Source organism: Crocodylus siamensis, chromosome 1, assembly GCF_052110815.1.
Source record: "Crocodylus siamensis isolate JL-2025a chromosome 1, ASM5211081v1, whole genome shotgun sequence".
NCBI classification, from domain to species: domain Eukaryota; kingdom Metazoa; phylum Chordata; order Crocodylia; family Crocodylidae; genus Crocodylus; species Crocodylus siamensis.
Genome location: NC_143395.1, coordinates 145790113 through 145811725, shown reverse-complemented (window position 1 = coordinate 145811725; position 21613 = coordinate 145790113). Strand labels below are relative to the sequence as shown.

Here is a 21613-nt window from a genome sequence, read left to right as displayed (position 1 = left end):
AATTGTTCCCTACCCTCCGGAGTATGCACTTCATCCCAAAATTTAGTATCATCCACAAACTTGGACAGAGTACACTTCACACCCACATCCAAGTCACTGATGAAGATATTGAAGAGTACAGGTCCAAGGACCGAACCCTGCGGGACTCCACTACCCACATTCTTCCAGGTTGATACCGACCCATCTACTACCATTGTAGCAGTGTGGCCACTAAGCCAATTTGCCACCCACCAAACCATGTAAAAATCTATGTCACAGACTCTTAATTTCTTTAGGCTTCTTTCTTTCCTTTCTTAAAAAATGGCAAAATATTAGTCCTTTTCTACTTATCCAGGACATTACCTGACTTCTACATTTTCTGAAAAAGGATCATTAATGGCTCTGAAATTACCTCAGCTAATTCCTTCACTACTGTAGAATGTGTTCTATCTGGCCCTTCTGATTTGAAAGTATCTACCTTCCCTAAGAAAATCTTAACCTGTTCTTCCACGCTTCTGGGCTGTTAATCCTTTTCCCTACCTGCTATCAACTTCTTTCATCATCTGGTAGTTGATAATATACATACAGGCTGAAGTAAAAAATGCACTAAATACTTCAGTCTTCTCTGCATCATCCTTTTGCACACAGTAAGGGACCTATCTGTTTTTTTGGTCTCCTCTTACTTCTGACATACTTGTAAATGCCCCCCCCCGCTTTTTATTGCCTTTTATGTTCCTTGCCAATTACATCTCAAATTATTCCATGGTGTTGCTGGTTTTTTCATTGCATGCCTGTGCAAGACTCTTCCCTAGCACTATGACCAAGTTTATGCTTTCTATAGGAATCCCTTTTTATATTTCAAGTCTAAATTAAGCCCGTCGGGGGATGGGGAGACTATTGTCACTCCTGACCCACTGAGCAACCTTTGCAAAGCCAGCAGGCCAAGGCACTTAAAGGATCCCACCCCTTCCCCAGCCCTGGAACAATCTGTGGGCAAGGCAAGGGCTCCCAAGGGGACACTTTCCTGCCTGTACACAAATGCAAGGAGCTTGGGTAATAAGCAGGAGGAACTTGTCCTCCTGCTTAACACAAATAATTACAACATCACAGGGATAACGGAGGCCTGGTGGGACTCCACCCATGACTGGACCATGGGTATAGATGGCTATATCCTGTACAGGAGAGATCGAGCAGACAAAAGGGGCGGGGGTGTAGCTCTCTATGTCAAGGAAAGCTATGCATCCCCGCTTTCAAGAGAAATTTGGATGCTTATCTTGCTGGGGTCCTATAACTCCAGTTGACTTCCTGCCCTTTGCGCAGGGGGCTGGACTTGATGATCTTCCGAGGTCCCTTCCAGCCCTTATGTCTATGAAATCTATAACATCTATAAAGAGATTGCTGTCTTGCCAGGCCAGTTTCCTGTTGCACTTCCCATTCTTCTACTGATTTTACACCCTTAATATGGCCTCTTTAAACTACAGACAGCAATCCTAGACTCTTCCTCTCAGGCTTCGTTTCCAGAAGGTCATGCCTACCAATTCTCTGAGTTTGTTACAATCCACTTTTTGAAGTCTAGTATCTTTATTCTGTTCTCTTCCATTTCTTCCCTTAAGATCTTGAACTCTTATCATTTTGTGATCACTGTCACCCAAGTTACCTCCATTTTCATATCTAAAGCAATTCTTCTCTTATTGTGAGCAGCTAGATGAGAAGAGCTTTCCCCTTAATTGGCTGTCCAGTACTTGTACCAGGAAGTTACCTCTAACATACTCAAGAATTTGCCTGTGCACTGCTGTTTCCTTGCCAGGAGATGTCCCAATAATTAAATTCCCTCACTGAGCACAGTAATGTAACTAGTTATGTAGCCACCTTACAGTACTTTCGTCCAGTCTATATTTCCAGTCTATATTTCCAGTCTATATTTCCTTAGGTTATTAATGAGATGAGAGATGGGTGCTGTGATTTGGAAACTTCCATTAGTTGTTTAAGCAGGTCTCATCTGCTTTTTCTTGGTTTGGTGGTATAAAATGGATGTTCACTATGATATCCCCCTGCTGTCTCCTTTGACCTTTTCCCAAAAGCTTTCAGCAGGCCTGCCTTCCACTTTGTACTGAGCCTCAGAATATGTGTACTTCTCCTTTATATTTAAGGCAACATTTCCTTTTTTCCCTTGCCTGTCCTTCCTGAATAAGCTGTACCCATCCATCACAGTATTCCACTCTTGTGAACTATCCCACCTGTACTTAGACCATGAGTCCCTTCTGCTTATTCCCTATGCTTCTCTCATTAATATATAAACATAATAGGTAACTAACTGATTGTCCTACTTTTTCTTTATCATTGATAAAGAATAACATAAAATCCTTATAAGGTCGAATGCTTCAGAGTGATTAAAGTTAATCTAATAATTTCTTAGCTATGAGTTCTAGACTTTTACTAAAAGGATATTATCCGTCCCATATTTTTGTCTTATAATATGCTGGAAGATTACTGCTATCAAATAGCTTTATGGTTGTTGTTGTTCATGATGATGATGATAATTATGATCTACAGGAGTGTTTGACCTGAAAAATGATAAAAAGGGACTACAAAAGTTTGGACAATCTGAAACATGCCATATTTATTTCAGTATAACACTCATAACTCTCTCTTTCCCTCGCTCCCCCTTCCCCCCCCTCAAAAAATTAGCTGCTGGAAATTGGGGGTATGTGTCTTAAATGAGGAAAAGAAAATCTCTGAATCCCAAGTGGAACTGATTTCTAACATACTGGAGGAATGTGCTAGTCTTCTCATGCAGTATATCTAGTGTAGTTAACAGTCAAGATGCAGCAGAATAGGCTAAGTCAGGTCACACTCACTTACTAAAATACAACAGTGATTTGTTCCTAATTTGAAATAAATATAAATATTTAGTATCATATTTCTATTGTACATACACTTATCAGATTCAAGAAGTTTCTGCCCTCAATCCCTTGTTTACAAAATGGAGGAGCTACATGTAGGCATCAACTCAGCTAATGATATGAAATGGATCTCATAAGTATCTTGTCTATCTGCTCTCAATAATAGAAAACAGGTTTCCAAAACTTTTCCGGTTGTCTGGAATCTGATAAATTTTATGTAAAATATAAATATAATACTAGATACTTATTTCAAATTAGGAACAAACTATTGTTGTATTTTCATAAGCAAGTGAGACCTCACTTAGCCTATTCTGCTGCATCTTGACTGTTGTTAACTGCACTAGCTACATTGCATGAGTATATGAGTACATTCCAGTCGCACCTTTATTCTGCTGTGCAAACATATGCCCAGTTAAAAATCTGTTTGGTGCTATCAATTCTGTAAGTCTTGTGAAATGGATGGAAAAATCCCTGTCCTTGTTCTGTGCTAACTTGTACACTGTTAGTAAACCAGTGCACTAAAGTTGGTGTCAATTTGCTAAGTTAGCCTCTCAGGTTTTAAGTGACTTTTGCAACCAATCTAAAAGTATTGTGCATGTCTAAACATGCATAACAATTGTATCATAGCTATGTTTGTGTGCTTGGCATACATACGACAGTGATCAAATTTGCAGATAATATCACAGGGAGAGGTGAACACATAGGAGTAGAGAATAAATGACAAAATAATGAGTGGCTATTAGAGAAAAAAGGAATTGCAAGAAAAAAGGAGCTTTGCTTAATTGTAAATTCTCCTACCTAGAGAAAGGAAATAAGCAGGATAACTATATGATGCGATTGTGATCATGGAACCACAGCTATTGCATAAAAAAGAAATTAATTTCCTCTTCTTTGATTAATACTGACCTTATATTGCTTGCCAGCACAAACAAGCTTCCTAGAAGTAATTGCAAGCTACTAGAATCACTGTGGGATCAAAATACGGGGAAACAAAGTGTGGGTTCTGGGGTGGGTTGTGGTTTTAAAGTGGTCTGGATAGATGGCAAGAGTGTTTCAGGAATACTATCAGTTGATATTAATAAACATTGAAAGAAGTTCCTGAGGGCCAGAAGCAGATTTTCTGCAGATTTGCTCCATTGCTTCTAGATAGTCTCTCAGGGGAGCAACAGAAGGAAACTGTGTTGGTTCCTAGCATTTTCTTCTCCCCCGTCAATATTTGATTTGTCTAATGTTTGCATAAATTGCATCTGTCCTTTGCTCTTAACAAGATTTTGGGTGCTTTTCCTTTGAACAAGATTTTAAAGATGATCATGGTGTTGCTTCTGCTGTGTAACAATGGATAATTTTCATGATGAGATTTCATTAGAAAATAATTTATGATGTATCTTTCCATTACACCTTAAGTGCCTTGCTTGACTGAAGTAGAAACATGGTACAACCACTATAGAGGAATGAAGAAATCGATGTGAAACTGCATGGCTGTTTTTAACAGACATTCCCTTAACACCGATTTTACTATTTCAAATGCTTCCACAATTTTTAGGGTCAGTTTTTTTATTTGTATCTAGACAACCTTTCCTTAAATTGTTTCTTGATTATCTATGTTAATGCTGGGTAAAATACTACTGACAGTGTACAGTCTGTGACAGATAAGATTGAGTACACTTCTTTTAAAACTGTGTAGAAAGCTCTTGGGCAGAGAATGAGGCCTGGATAATGGCGCAAAACAAAGTATATGAGGAAGAAACATAGTAAGTAGGAGGAGTATAATGAATGAAAAAAAAGCAGAGGATATGAAAGCAGAGGTATAAACTGGTGCTATTATGCAGAACCTTGGGTGAAAAAAAACAAAGACCTTAAAAATGAAAAAGGCAGCAAGTAGATGGATTTCAGTGGATACTAAGGTTAAAATACCAGGAAAGAGAAAAGAGTTTAGCAACACCAGAAAATATATATTAGGTTTAGAAAGTTGTTGCTTAGATAGGGGTCAACTACCCATGAACATGAGTCAGAGTCTGAGATGTAAACAGAGTGTGACATGTATATGATATGACTGGACCAATGGTATGGTTCTGAATGGAAAAAACAAAAATATGCCATTTATCAGAATAGCAGTGGCAGCTAAAGATAGATTGCTCTGTAACAGGGACTAGAATTACTTGAGAGAGAATACTGGAAGATGTTAAATCCAAAGAATTATGTCTCTACTGCCACTGCTGGCCTGCTGAGCAACCCTTGCACAGCCAGCAGACCAAGGCACTTAAGGGAGCCCAACCCTGCCCCAGCCCTGGCACAATCTGTGGGCAAGGCAAGAGCCCCCAAGGGGACACTTGCCTGCCTGTACACTAATGCCAGGAGCCTGGGCAACAAGCAGGAGGAGCTCATCCTCCTGCTCAGTGCAAAGAATTATGATGTCATTGGGATAACGGAGACCTGGTGGGACTCCACCCATGACTGGACCATGGGTATGGAGGGCTATACCCTGTACAGGATGGATTGTGTTGGCAAAAGGGGTGGGGGTGTAGCTGTCTATGTGAAGGAAAGCTACATGTCCCTGCAAGCTGCTGTTGGTGACTGGCATGGACAGCTAGAGACCCTCTGGGTAAAAATTCGTGGGGAATATGGCACAGGGGACACAATGGTGGGACCCTACTACAGACCTCCCACTCAAAGTCCTGAGCTTGACCAGGAGTTTGCCTGGGAACTGACTGAGGCCGCTTGCTCCAGGACCTTGGTTGTCATGGGTGACTTCAATTATCCAGACATCTCGTGGGAAGAACACTCAGCAAAATCCAAGCGGTTGCAAAGCTTTCTGGCATGTGTGGATGACCTCTACCTGACTCAAGAAGTCTATGGGCCAACGAGAGGCAAAGCGCTGCTCGACCTGTTACTGGCTATGGGGGATGACCTAATCGGCAACCTAGTGATTGATGGGAAGTTGGGTGACAGCGACCATGAGATGATCACCTTCACCATCCGCCGTAAAGCTGGCAAGTCAGTCAGCAACACAGAAGTCCTTGACTTCAGAAAAGCCGACTTTGACAAGTTCAAGAGGCTTGTCGGTCAGGCCCTCAGGGACCATGACCCCAGGGAGATGGGAGTTCAAGAAGAGTGGTTGCTTCTCAAGGAAGCGATCCTCAATGCACAAGCTAAATCTATTCCAACACGGAGGAAAGGCAGCAAGAAGGCAGAGCAGCCCTCCTGGCTCTCCAGGGACCTGGCGGACCTCCTACGGCTAAAAAGGAAAGCCTACAAAGGATGGAGGATGGGATTCACCTCCAAGGACAATTATTCTGCACTGGTCCAGTCCTGCAGGGAGCAAACCAGGAAAGCCAAGGCTGCAACTGAACTCCAACTAGCTTCAAGCATCAAGGACAACAAAAAGTCCTTTTTCAGATATGTGGGGAGCCGGAGGAAAAGCAAGGGCAACGTTGGACCCCTGCTAAACCAGATGGGGCAACTGGCAACTGACGCCCAGGAAAAAGCCAACCTATTAAATAGGTACTTTGCATCAGTCTTTCATCAGTCCCATGGGATGCCCATGCCTGCTATGGGACAGGGAGATCTGGGTGATGGGGATCCCCTACTCTCCATAAATGCTGACCTTGTGAAGGAACATCTTGAGAAGCTGGATACCTTCAAGTCAGTGGGCCCTGACAATCTGCACCCCAAGGTACTCAAGGAGCTGGCGAGTGTCATAGCCCAGCCCCTGGCATGGATCTTTGAAAACTCCTGGCGCTCTGGTGTAGTGCCCGAAGACTGGAAGAAGGCCAATGTGGTGCCGATCTTTAAGAAAGGGAGGAGAGTGGATCCAGCTAATTACAGGCCCATTAGCCTGACTTCTATCCTGGGGAAGATCTTAGAAAAGTTTATTAAGGAGGCCATCCTTGAGGGACTGGCCCAGGATAACATTCTAAGGGATAGCCAGCACGGGTTTGTTGCGGGTAGGTCTTGTTTGACCAATCTCATTTCCTTCTATGACCAGGTGACCTATCACCTGGACAAGGGAGAAGAGATTGATGTCATATATCTTGACTTCAGAAAAGCCTTTGATCTGGTATCCCATGATCACCTCTTGGCCAAACTGGCCAGTTGTGGCCTTGGCTCCACCACGATCCGCTGGCTGGGAAATTGGCTCCGTGGTCAGACCCAGAGGGTTGTAATTGATGGCAGTCAGTCACTGTGGTGCCCTGTGACCGGTGGGGTCCCTCAAGGCTCTGTCCTGGGACCCATACTGTTCAACGTCTTCATTAATGATGTGGACACTGGAGTCAGGAGTGGACTGGCCAAGTTCGCCGATGACACCAAACTTTGGGGCAAAGCATCCACGCCAGAAGATAGGCGGGTGATCCAGGCTGATCTGGACAAGCTCAGCAAATGGGCGGACGAGAACCTGATGGTGTTTAACACCGACAAATGCAAGGTTCTCCACCTTGGGAGGAAAAACCTGCAGCACCCTTATAGGCTCGGCAGTGCTACATTGGATAGCACTACAGAAGAAAGAGACTTGGGGGTCATCATTGACCACAAGATGAACGTGAGCCTGCAATGCGATGCTGCGGCTAATAAAGTGACCAAAACGCTGGCTTGCATCCATAGATGCTTCTCGAGCAAATCCCGGGACGTCATTCTCCCTTTGTACTCGGCCTTGGTGAGGCTGCAGCTGGAGTACTGTGTCCAGTTTTGGGCTCCACAATTCAAAAAGGATGTGGAGAAGCTGGAGAGAATCCAGAGGAGAGCCACGCGCATGATCAGAGGTCAGGAAAACAGATCTTACGATGACAGGCTGAGAGACATGGGACTCTTTAGCCTGGAAAAGCGCAGGCTCAGGGGTGATCTGATGGTCACCTATAAGTTTATCGGGGTGACCACCAGGATCTGGGGGAACGTTTGTTCACCAGAGCGCCCCAAGGGATGACGAGGTTGAACAGTCACAAATTCCTGCAAGACCGTTTCAGGCTGGACATAAGGAAGAATTTCTTTACTGTCCGAGCCCCCAAGGTCTGGAACAGTCTGCCAGCGGAGGTGGTTCAAGCACCTACATTGAACCCCTTCAAGAGTAAATTGGATGCTTATCTTGCTGGGATCCTATGACCCCAGTTGACTTCCTGCCCTTTGGGCAGGGGGCTGGACTCGATGATCTCCCGAGGTCCCTTCCAGCCCTGATGTCTATGAAATCTATGAAAAAAATCTATTAAATGAAGAATGCAGACTATAGCAGGTATGCTATGGGTATAAGTGTGCACAGTTACAATTTGTATTGTGTGTACCTTTTTCAACCTTACTTTATAAAGCAGTTTCCCCCCCTCAAAAGACATATATTTAAATTAATTCAATGTTTTCTTGCTGGCTTTCTGTGTAAATTCATAACAATTCAATTGAAAAAAAATCAGGTTACTCAAGTCAGTTGCATGGCTCCTATATTGTAAAATCAGGCATCAGTATTCCTGGTCTAAAAAAAAAGAGTCCATATACATCTCTTTTACTGAGATTGTGGGATCTCCTGTAACAATAAGTTAATCCATTGATTCTGCACAAAAACAACAGTAGTTCCTTCTGGGTGCATCTACATGTGCCCCTACAGTGCCGTTGTTACTGTCCTGTCATTTAATACGTCCTTTTGGAAGTACTACATGATGGCAGAGCGATTGTCTGTACTGCGCCATGCACGCAGCTTGTGGTTATTTTTAGCTGCTATGTCTCCATAGTGATGCACTATACTGAGGGATCGTGTTACTATGGTGCTATAGATGTGGCATCACGGTTTTTGCCCATGGATGCTATGTAGCCGTAGCGCATTGCTATGGCGATACAACGTCACATGTAGGTGCACCCTCTGTGTGTTACATTTACAGCAATTCAGAACCCTGTTTGAAGAGTGCCATGGGTACATTTTCTAAACTAAAAATACGTTTTTCCTCCTAGGTTCTGACATTGTTCAGTGGTTAACGAAGAATTTATCAATAGAAGACCCAGGTAATTTTTATCCTCTATCAAAATTCTGGATTGTGTGTCTATGAGGTATACTGTCTCTTTTTTTTTCTCGGTTTCAGTTAATATGACCTGGCAAAATTTGATCCATGGATTTTCAACTGTTCATTTTTACTAGCAGAGCACACAGCAGCCAGTTTAGTGGAGCTTCCTTAAAGATCAGACTGTTTCTGAAGTCCAGTTTATTTGGACACCCTCCACTAAACAAGACAATGATCAGTAAATGCAATAAAGAGTTGCTTTAATTGGGGATGTACAAGTACAAATTCAACTCCATGGGGACATGTTCACCTAATGCCATTTTAAATGGCATCTAGACACATGTTAAACAGCTGAGCTGTTTTGTGTTTTCTTAAAGCAGAATTTACCAACAGTGTAAAGAGTATACAATAAATACCATTATTATTCTTGTTCTCTTGGTCTGTACAGGGTTGTGTATTAAATATATGGGTCTGCTCTTTTAATGGGATTTTAATTGAAGGAAAAGTAAAAAATATGAACAGAGGGATAGGATCCATGTGGCCTGGTAAATGGATCAAGGAACCCCTAAGGCCATTGCTTAGGGAGATAGGCTAGGAATTGAAAGATCTGATTTCAGTTTCATACACTGCTGTGTAACGTTAGCCAAGGCTGGCAGTCTCTGTGCCTCAGTTCCTCTTTTGGAAATATAGGAGGCATGTTGTAAGCTGGTCAGGGATTTTCCCGTGGAACGTTTTTCCGACAGAAAATATTGATTCACAAAACAGCAAAGTGTAGTGTGGAAGTGTCATTGCAGTATTATTTTAGGGTGGGAGAAAAGGATTCAATATTCTGAGAAGGTTGAAACGCTCTTTGTCTAAATGTTTCTGTTGTTTCTAACATTTTGGAATGTAATACTTTAATTTATTTTTGTGGAAATTTTCTCATTTTTATTTCCTTTTGAAATGTTGTGGGGACTTTTTTTGTTCTGTTTTAGAAGAGGGAAAAAAATATGGAATTTCCTAAGTAAAGGACATTCCAGTTCTCTTTTATAAGAACATGAGAACTGCCAACAGTAGGTTAGGCCATGGGTTCATCTAGCCCAGTATCCCATCTTACATAGTGGCAGGGAGTGGATGTTGATGGGGGAGGGTAAACAGGCAATATCCAGAATATTCAACCCCAGTTTCCAGCGTTCAGCTTTAATAATTATATTAAAGAATGTACCGTGATAATGGGTACTACAAAAGTCCCCAATGTAGATGCTTGAAAGCAGCCAACTTAGCATTGTCACAGCAAAGGAGAAATTATTAGTTGCTTCCAAGTCAACATAACTTCACCTCCTTCAGTTACCAATTCATTTTAATCAAAGAAACAGTGGTCGCATGCCTGACTTCTGTTCATCATGGTCAACACACCTAGTGAAATGAGAACACTTGAGACATGGCTTTGAACTACTGGCACTCCTATTGCCTTGTTTGTCAGGAACAACATGTTCACCTATCTGTTTTTATTACATTTTGAAGCTGCATTTTTCTTACTATTTGGCTGAGATGGAACTATGGCTTTGAGTTGTCAGACAGCAATGATTTGTTACAGTAGCAGTAACTGATTTTTTTTGAAATGCAGATAGGGATAGGTTATCATTCAGCTTATCTGATAAGAACTGAGAAGCACGGAAAGGAAGAAGTCTTAAACTATGAGAAAAATATGGTTCCCTTTATTAATATGTGATTTTAAAAGGCCCCTCAGATACCTTTTACTACAGTTAGCAAGGCATTTGAAAAGAATTAGGTTCTGGCAGTGTCTTATGTCCTACTACTAGGATAGGGGAAGAAGAAAACTGACCCACAAAGCCAAAGGGTGTTATCTTTATTTCATTTCATTACTGCAAACGAAAGGGCAAACCAATCTGGGACTGGCTAGCTGCTCTTACGTAGGGCTAGAGAGTCAAAATGTAACATTTACTAATGTGATACACCATTCTGCACCTAACACTATTACAAGTGGTTCAAAATTTCCCCAAAGAACCAAGAAATATTGATTTGACTACATTGAAATATATGTTTTACTAAATTTACAGGCAGCTATTAAACCACTTCATTCCATGTTGACTCATGTTTTATATTAATACAAAAGTCAAAGTATTTCCAGAACAAAACCAAGTACTTCCAGAATATTTTATTTCACAACAATTTATCAGATACACACTTTTCATTCCAATTCTGGAGAAGACCAAGGTTCAAAATCTGAATGTCCTTTGCAACAGAAACTCTGAATGTTGATGGGCAATAATTATTGTCATAAAAAATATCTATCTTCATAACTCCAAGGTTAAATTAATTTAATTTTCACAGGTTTCTCTAAGTTGCTCAGATTGAACCAATAATGAAGTGAATGGATGTTCACTTTTGAATCCAGAAAGGCAGTTAGATGCCAGCAGTGGCCCAGGTCAGAAACCAGGGGGTGCTACAGCATGCTTTCCAGCCTGCCAGCCACTGCTGAGTGCACCCTAATGCAGCCAAGCTGGTCCCATCCCTGATTGGCTGCCCAGCACACAACGCCAACCCCCTACTCCCTGCAAGGTGGGGAACAGGCCCTCCAGCTTGGTGCCAACCTGGTGCTCTGCAACAACCCATGTGGGAGAGTCCCTGGGTCTCATCAGGGGGCTCCCCCACCCCAGGCAGGGTCCCCCAAGCCCTGCTACCCATATAGAGGGGGAATTCCCTCTTCCCATCCCTCCATGCAGTCTGGTGCTGGCTCAGACCCAGGCTGGAGGGTCTGTTCCCCTAAACACATGTGGAGGTGGGGCTAAGCCAACACTCACCTGTGTTGAAATTGGGGAAGGGAGATTTCCCCTTCTGTGCTGGCAGCAGGGTTCAGAGAGCCCTGCCCAAGGCAGGGAAACCCCTTTTAACAATTTTTAATTGGGGTGAATTGGTAAAAAATCTAAACAAACCCTTGGGTCAGTCCAATGGGGTGGGGGGCTTGCACACCAGGGCTTATGGCAGGGGCTGGGGTGGGGTGGAGTACATTACCTTGCCTCCCCCCTGCCCCACCAGGCTGACAGGTACAAGCAGGACTAGGGCTGCAGAAGAGAGATTTTGCTGTCTCAGCTCTGTGTCAGCCTGGGGGTGGTACTGGCCCTTTTTGGCTGGAGCAGACAGCATGGGCCAATCTTAGCCTGCCCACCCTGTGAGTGGGGGGGGGCGGGGGAGAGGAGGTAGGGGAGTTGCAAGGGAGGTGCAAAGCATTCTGGTGTGCTGGGAGATTGTGAGTTAACTTGATCCCAGAGCAGGTCTGGGACAGATGTTTGATAGACTAGTTTAACCTAAGTTAGTTAAGTTTGTACTACATTTATCAAGGTCTACCTTGAGCTGGCTTTGGCCATTTTGAAACAGGTTTATGTGCACTGAACAGGTTCTGTTCTCTTACAGGTTTAAATTGGTTTCCTATCACTTAAACTGGTTTATGTATAGTGTCTGTCCCTAGAAATTCCCAGCATCTTCAATCCACCTTTGCATAATTTGCCAGAGTTATACTATATCTCAAGGAGAACAATGGTTATCAGTAAAATTATATCTCAGGGCATTAGAAAGCTCTTATGAATACACAAGATATTCGAATAAAGGCAAAATTGTGTTCTTCAGAGTGAAGCTGAAGTTGCTGGACTTGGCTTAATCAGGTTCTAAGGCAGGGCAGGAGACCAGAATGTATTTTTGTTCCTAGACTATGAAATTATTTTCTGGTTTAAGTAGCACTCATTGGCTTCCCTGGTACAGTGACAGATGGTTCCAATCAGCTGTGCACATATATTTCCCGCAGCCTATCACCACTTTGCCTGAAGCCCTTCTGGGTCAAGGTGTGCAAGGAGATACTGTAAATGACTTTCTACACAAGATCTCCAAGCCTCCCTCCTCAATGGTCCTTCATCATATTTGCTGCCTCTTGAATCCTCCCCATCTACAAGTGATTGGCAGAGTATTGTCCTCTTCTTTTAAAGCAGACCTTCCCACAGCCTCATCTCATCCACCTGGCTGAACATGCCCAGCTTGCTGGGGCCCCAGGCCAGTCTCCATAGAGACCCCATGGCTGGGGCTGGGCCAGGATCTCCAGGCAGTGATAGCCTGGGGCCAGGCCCTGGGACAGAGACACTTAGGGAGTTTTGGTGAGCTAATACAGGTGGTGGGGCAGGTGCTGACCTGGCCCACGACAACTCACCAAAACTCCCTAAGTGGTCCTCCAGCCCAAATAATTGCCTGTCCCTGATACAGGGTCTTGAATAATGGTAGAGTATAAAGGGGCACCATTTGTTTTCATTATGTCAAAAAGCATAAAAATGTTTTCTGAAAACAGCACTTTGAAAAAAATAGTGCAAGTATAATCTTTCAGAAAAAAAAATTACTGCATAGTGCTTGTATATGGGAAATAATTTACCATAGTAAATCAGTTCGTAGTATAGCTGAGCTCCCTGTTTCCTGAAACTTAAGACTTGCAGCAAAGGAAATCTCTGTCAAGAAAGCAAATGAGATAGGGGAGGTTAGACCATGCCCAATCATTCTATATTTGAAGTCATTCCTGCAGAATAGAGCAGTATTTGTTGCCAGTATATCCATGTTCATTGCATGGCTGCAGCTTTATTTTCTGCTTTTCTCCATGCCTCTTTTTAAACATTTGTGTTTGATTTGAGGCCTACTATCTAATTTTAAAAGAGCAAAAGTTATCAAAATTATTTTGAGTGTTGAGACTTGGTTGTGTCATAGCAACATGCCTGGCCTCTATGCAAACTAAAGCAATTAACTGAGTTTACAGAATTGTACAAGCTTGCACTCAGGCACTTGGGTATTTGTTTGCTAAATTGACCATTATAGGGTAAGTGTTGACTCTTCAGTAATGTTGCCAATTACCTTTAATGTGGAAAATCTACTTTGCTCTTTTTTCAAACTGATAATTAGCGCTGTGAAGTGTACCAAATTTGACCACACTAGAGAATAAAGTTCTTTTAATCCAGGGTGGGAGAGGAGGGGGAGGAAGAGGCTAAGAAGAAGGAAGTATTTGTTTAGATCTCACAACTGAGATGTCCAAGGCATGAGTTCTATTATTGGCTGCTTCGCTGATTCCTTCGATGAACCTGAGTGTGAGTCATTTGATATCTTTATGCATCAGTATTCCAGTATATAAAATGAGAATAATATTGTTGCTTTCTTACAAATGGCAGCTAACTGGGATCTTGTCAGTTTTGTTTGGTGCTGAAATTGGTCAGAAAGGCAAATATTTTTCTAATGAATGTGTTTATTTACAAAATATACAGAACATCTTTAAGACTTTTTATGAAGAGTTTTGTTTTTTTTGGTTATGCTTTAGTTCCCCATAATGTGAAAGCTATTAGCATCTCTCAGTAAAAGAATACCTATGTCTCAGATTGTTACAAGTTCTAAGTGCCCGCCATTTTTTAAACGTATTGAAACCTTTATACCTGGTAGTTATATTGGGGCAGTGGCACTGCAACATACAGTATATCAGAGCTCTTATGTCTAAAACTGCCATTGGCTGCCTTTCAATGGCACTGTTTGGAAAAGGAGATTGCAACCATCTGCTGCCAGATCACTTGTATCCAAGCTGTTCTCTGCGGTTGTCTTAACCCCCCCCATGCTGCATTCAGAGATGTACTTTACGTTGTTAAAGAAGCCATGTACTGCTAACAATTTTACAGAAATAAAAGTCACTAAACATCCTAGGCATAAGGGTACACATCTGAATAAATACTGCCAAAAGTATTTCTGAACTAGCCCTACATAGTTTGTTCTCATCATACCAATTTTTTCAAGGTAGTAAAGTGAAGCATTCTTTGAAAGGCATGTTCTTCATGATTTTTCAACTCCATTTCTTTCTATTGATTTTCCTTATATTTGATTGATGTAGCTAATTTGTAACCAGATGTCCATAGGTAGCATTGCAAACTGTGGTCACTGATCTAGTTGAATAAACAGAGAAAAGTCAGCAGTGTAACAGCTGTTTAAATTTCTTCCATTTTATTCTTAATACCAAAGTTAAAATTATCTTTACAGCAGCCCAAGTACTCAAAGGAATCTTAATAATATATTGCCCATGCTGTAATATTGCAAAGATTTAGTGGCAACATTTACTAAAAATATTAGTTTTTATTTCCCAATTTATGGAAATTCAAGGTGATTTACTTGGACTAGCATGACTTTTTTATGCTTTCTAAAACAGCAGGAAGGGAAGGAGCCAAGCAATTGGTGCATCTACATGTACTATTAGTGTGGAGCAATAAACTTCAGCACATATCGCACAAGGGTTTATTGCTCCTGGGCACCACATTTACACATGCACCTGGAACTGCAGCATGTTCAGCCAGGTTGGACCAGCCCCAGCTGGCAGGGAACCCAGCTTGGTATGCTGTGGAGGTGTTGGCTGGGGTATGAGGATACTCTGGTGCAGTGGATCTCAACCTTTTTTGTACCAGGACCCACTTCAATGGCTAGTTTCAATTCAGCGCCCTTCACTCCTCACCCACTGCCTCCCAGCCCCCCCGGTGTGTGGAACAGGGATGTGTGTGTGAGGTATTGGAGGGCTCAAACAGCCCTTCGCATGCTGGAACTCTGCTAGTCTGCAAGGGAAAAGCCACGGTTCCCAACATTTTTCTCTTTTAAGGGAGAATCCATTTTTGAAATTTAAAAATTTAAAAATTTGTTTGTGACCCTTCTGGGTTGCAACCAACAGTTTGAGAAATGCTGCCCTAGTGCAGCACTAGCTGGCAGGCAGCCCACACTGAAGCAACCTCATGCCCCAACCAGCCTCATCAGCATCTACACATGCATTGCTGCACACATAAGAATGCTGTTGTAGGATAATATTTGTATTTATAAGTACCAATCTACAGTGGACTTAATTATTTTACTGCAGCCTAATAGGGCCACATGTGTAGATGCTGAGACTTTACTGTGGAGCTAATTAGGCAGCTCCGCAGTAAACATCTCCTGTTGATGCTCCCAGTATGCACAAAGTATAACACTTAGAAGACTGGTCCAAACAGCTGTGAGCAGATAAAGCTGAACTGTTGGCTTTCATTCCAGAATTTGTTGCATAAGAACATTAACCACCTGTGAGAAAGAGATGATGATGATGATGTCAAATGAATAGGAAAAGTTCATGTATGCATTAGCAGTCCCTGTGTTAATTACACCTGTTTTAATAAATGAATTAAAATATGGACAATAAAAGTGCTCCTCCCAACTCTTTGGCTAAATATACATGAATCAAATAAGCTGACTGTGGGTAAGCCACAAACCTCTCCTTACGAAACCTGAAGTTACAGGAAACTGATCTATTTCATAGTTTCTTATTGAAATGAGTTCCCAGTTTGTAGAACATGGCAGATGCTGTGATATGCAAAACCTTTAAATGACTCTTAAAGTAATACCCCTCACCTCCTCTCTCCTTCTGGATGTGATTGCTTTGAGCTTGTGAGTTGTAAAGTCTAAATGAAACTTTACATGCAGGCTCATGTGAACAGAGAGCAAAAATAAACAAGCTTCCAAGATGCTTGAGAAATGGAAAATGCCTGGTTTTGCAGACTCTCCTTCTATATTTATTTATTTGATTTCTATGTCATCTTCCCTAAAAAGGCTCAAGGCAGTTTACAATAACAAAAACAGGTACAATAGTAAAACAATAGTAAAATAACTCCTCAAGAATACCCGAAGCTGAACTCAGCCTGCTAAAGGCCTGCCCATAAGGTCTTGCACTACTTCTGAAAATGGCCAGGCTTAGGTTCTGGCGGGAGGGAGGGATGGAGCTGAGAAACAACACCCAAGAACAATCTCCCATATGTTTTGACCAAGCAAACTTGGTGCACAAATAATCCTTTCAGAAGATTATTTTTGGCTGATGTTAGGGATCACAATGGAGCGCAAGAGAGGTGGTGGTCCCTTAGGTAAATACCACCCAGACCAATGAGTAGCGATAATAATTTCAAAGGGCCACCTTCCTACAATATTGAAACAAAACAAAAATAATATGAGCCAAACTCTTTGTATAACCCACACATACACTGAGATGTTTATTGCACCAAATTATTAGAAACCAAATTTTGAAACCTAGCGCTTTAAAAATTGACACAACACTCAGCTGATTAATAGCAGAAAGGTTTGCTTTAATAACTACCAACAAACTATAAAACTAAATGACAGACAAACAAAAGACTTTTCCTTAATATTCAATACATTAGTCCTTGTGTTATCTTAGCTGCAAAGAAATCTGTACCCAATGCAGGCAGGAAGCAGTTCTTGTACAACTTTACAGAGTATGGGTCCTTTACTCATGTGCTGGGTGGTGCAGGGTGGCTTCTTGATCTTCCCTGTACTGCACACTCTTTGCTGGCAGTTCTGTCTTGCTTTTTATACTGTTTTAATTGTATAGCTTCAAGGCATTCCTGCTTGATAGTTGGTTAATCAAAGTCCCAAACAAAGCAGGGAAGGACAGAATTAACATATTAGACTTGTATTCTGTTTGTGTGTTTGTGAAGTTGGGAAGCTTTTGATCAAGTTGGAATCAAATGGGTTTTGATTGAATGCGATACCTTTAGGAAGTTAATCACAGAATATTATTTTTCAACAGTTATTTTGACAATGGGGCCTAATAAATAGCTGCATCAAATGGCTTATGGAGATGGTGAAGATCAGAGATCATTGAATACAATGTGTGAATTTCACTGTTTTAGCATAAACACACTAGTTTAGCATAATAAACATCTAGAAACTGAGTGCCTATTTTGAGAAATATGCCTTAATTAATTAATGCAAATGTGAGGCAGTGAGGATCAGACAATAGGTGTGAGGTAGGGTAGATGCAGTCACATAGACTGCTTTAGCATAATAAACATTCAGACATTTGTAAAACTTTAGCCATAGTGGATGTTTACTTTGGGAAATGTGTTTAAATCAAAGGGGAAATGTGTTAACTAGGTTGTATTTATAGTCATGTTTTTAGTGCACCTTAGATTTTCTCATCTCATACAGGCTTTGCTTTGAAGTGGATATTTTAGTTCTTTTGTTTTCTTTAGTGACACGCAGCTCAACTGAGATGTATATGTAGTTTGTAGGTTTCTCCCCAGGCTATTTGGCTTTCTGGCTTGCTTTCTGAGTCTTGTTATATACATGTAATGAGGGTGTCAGGTTTCTGACAATAATTTTAAGCATTGCTTTTATTTTTTTGGCTCAGGTGTGGTAGAAGGCTGAGGACTGTTATGACCGTTGTTATCTTATGGCCTGGGTCTGGTGTTGGGTATGCAAGCTTCACTTTCTCTAATGCCTGATGGGTTGTAAGCCATTAGTGGAATTTGATTTTCTTTATGGCAGGCTTGTCCCAGCCTTTGTCTTGCATTTTGTTCCAAGCTTTCACAGCTTCCATTGTCAGCAAAATTGTGTGTCTTGGCAGTGATGGCTAGGAGCATCTGTAAACTGAAAAGTACTTAACTTTTCTTATGAAGTCAGTAGTATCTTTCTAAGTAAAGTACATGCCAATTAGTATTTTTGCCCACTGTTATGTATCATAAACTTGATCTTTATGTGCTAGCTCCAGCATTGGTAGATCATCCATAAATAACATATAAAAAAGAACATACTCTTTGTTTCTTTTTTGGAGGAAAAACTTTTCCATATCACACAAACAGTTTAACCAGGTTATCCTATGAACAAGTGACTAAAAGATTAAGAGTTTCCTTTCCACAGAATATCTCATTTCATTCCTAAAGCTTCTCTAATTCAGAAATTCCTATTCCTTTCTTGTTTATGAGGCATTCTTTTCTTGTCTTGAGATAGTCATGTATGATTAATGGCTTCTGTTTCTACCAGATTTAGTATGGTTATTGTGATTGTTCACTGAAAAAATAGACAAGTGGTTCAAAATTTCAAACCCTACCTTACAAAAGGATAGGCATATTCTGAGATCACTCTGAAATAAAAACAATTTGAGGTAACAGGTAGGGCTTTATGAAGCTTCAGTTGCTGATTTGATTTGGCCCATTTCAGTGGCTGAATCTCTAATTCCAGATTAAATCAGAAGACCCTGTACATGCAGCTCCTACTTACATTGTACTCACAGTTAATTTTGGATTCCCCCCCCCAAATCCAGATAAATATCCAGAAGTCCCAAACTTCCAAAACTTTTAGTATCCTACTAAAGGGATAGTAGGTTAATACCAGTATTATTAAGCCAGCTTTTTGTCTGAAGAAACAGATGAATCGATTTATAATATTTTTACATACTTGCCCCAGTTTATTTTGAAATCCAGATGTATGTCTCAATTTAATCATAGCTTATATCCAAACCATATGAATGAGTAGGAGAAAAGGGGCCTGAGCTTTCTCACTATAATTGGAATTCTTTGCTGAACGTCTGCTAAATGCTGAATGTAACAGAACCTTAATATAATCAGACGTTACTTATATAGATAATTATAATGGTCAATAAGATTTTGTGAATGAGTTTTAATGAATTGCAACTAAATGCTATCAACTGGCAAGGGAGATAATCATACACTTGAAGTGGTAGTGGAGATACCGACTGGGGAAAAATGTTACACATAAAGACTGGCCATCTTACTGGGACGAAAATGTACCATGCTTCACAGTAGCTGAATTATATTGGAGTTTGGATTTTTGTACCATTTTCCTGGAAGAATAAAAAAGTTGCTTTGCAAGAGCAGTCTTTGAGCTATGAACCATGGTATAACCTTTGTGCCCAACGTGACTGGGTGCAGTGCCATGTAAAAACAATGCTTTACCACAAGTGTACTGAAGTGAGCTGCTCCTTTTTGGAGCAATGGTTCCATGGCACAAGCCACGGTCCCTTGTGTTAAGTTAAAGCAAAGATAAGAAACTAGAGACTGGCAAAACTTTTATCAGTTGTAGTGAAGAAAAAACTTTAGGGCTTGAACCTTCTCCATTGACTGAAGTGAAGAACTTGGATTAAAGGTGCTTGCCTTATTTAAGGTGTTTGATGTGACATGGCAGGAGGTATGATTGTTGGGATGGGGGATGAGATCCCAGTTGCGCCATTACTACTTGCTAATGCAGGAGGAGCCCAGTGTCATACTTCCATGCTGTCCTTGCACCAGCAAGTTGGTCTGGGGCTGGGGATTACAATCGGCTGATTATTAGCTGTGGCCTCAGGATCATGCTAGGGACTCAAACTGGCCCCCATGCTTTCTAGCACCTGGGGTTGACAATCAACTGATTCTCCACCTCCCACACCACACCACATCAGGGCTGGTTCAAGTCCTCAGTACTGTCCTGGGGCCACAACTGACAGAACTGATATTCATCTGATTTTCAGCCTAGAAAGCCCTGGGGTTAGTTCACCTGGGGCTGTCTGGGCACATAAATACTTGTTTGTCAATCCCAGTCTGGAAAGGCCTGGTTTCAAGACTTGGGGATGTCTGACTAGGACCAAATGATTGTCAAAATCCTGTTCCCAAAATCTCTGTTTCAAGCCATGCCATTTTTACAATGTAACATTGAATGGGTAAGGTAAGTAAGTTAGGAAACAGTACATGGTGTTAAAATGTTAACAGCTCTAAAGAGTCCTTTGTTCCAGTCCATATTTTTTCTTTAAGAAGAATGGAAAAAAAGCCTAGAAGAGATGTTCAGTGTTTGTGAATACTGCCCAGTGGGAAGCATTAGATTCTGAAAGACTTGTCAGATGGAGTGAAATTCACTCCTTTCTGGGGGCATAATTTAGTGTACGGAAGAAAAAGCTTATGCATAATAAGTCTCACTCATCTCTTCCCACTCTCACTTATTTCTTTATTTAAAATAATTAGTAATTAATTCTATTGTAATTAATTGAATTAAAATAAGTTACTTATTATTAATATCCTGATGAATTCTCTCTGTCTTGCCTTCCTGATCAGCCCTAGACTTGCATATTCTACCTTCCTGCTCCTACCATTAGAAGTCAATGGGCCAGTCTATCTATACTTTGACTTTGATATATTTCTAGAGGACCTCCTGGTGCTGCAGTATTTCAGGAGCTGGTCCTCTTGTTTCCTAGTTCCCAAATCTCCATTGTACCATTATGAAGAGACTCTATGTTCCTTATGAGGCAGTCTTTTTTTGGAGAGAACAGAAAACAATATTTAAAGTTGTGAATTATCCATTACCTTCTTCCATAAGGTCTCTAACGCCAGTCTTGCTTATCATTTGAAATTTGACATCAACATAGCCTCAGCTGACCTCTCCTGCCTGCTGGACACTTACCAGACTGTTCTGTTTGGATCCCAAAATGGAAACAGTGTGTTTAATTTTTCTCTAAGATAAGCAAGCTCTAGCACAGTTTCTTTATTTGGCTGCTCAGGCATTTTTCCTGGGCCTAAATGCTGTCTCATAATCCTTCTGGAAGAGGGGCACTATAGCAATTTCCAAGACATCCCAAAAACTAAAGCACAGCTTCAGCCTCCTGGACATTCTGCTTTACATTTCAGGGGCTTGTGACAATTAAAGTAAATAGATACCAACTTTGCAAAAGGAATTCTAAACTAAAGAATGTTTGACCTTTCCTTTGAGTAGCTTTTGGTATTCCATCAACATTAATTAGGCTCCTACAGCAAGCTCCAAAACATAAGCAGGTGAAACGTTGACAAGGCCCGAGTGAAATTATAGCTGTTCCTTCCCTGTTAAAAAGGTTTCTACCTTCTGTCATCTGAATCCTTGATTGGCCTTGTCTGGTGGTCATAGTCAGCTGGAAGAAACCATTTGGCA

The 21613-nt window shown here is 41.3% G+C and overlaps 1 protein-coding gene across 3 annotated transcripts in view; it reads left to right on the top strand.

Moving 5' to 3' along the window:
* Window positions 1-21613, top strand: part of RGS7 (regulator of G protein signaling 7) — a 500495-nt gene that overhangs the window by 315120 nt on the left and 163762 nt on the right. For all 3 annotated transcript variants that reach the window (XM_090031504.1, XM_090031503.1, XM_090031505.1), the window contains exon 4: window positions 8808-8858. In XM_090031504.1, the coding sequence (XP_089887630.1) occupies window positions 8808-8858 (51 nt within the window). The remainder of the gene's footprint in view (window positions 1-8807; window positions 8859-21613) is intronic.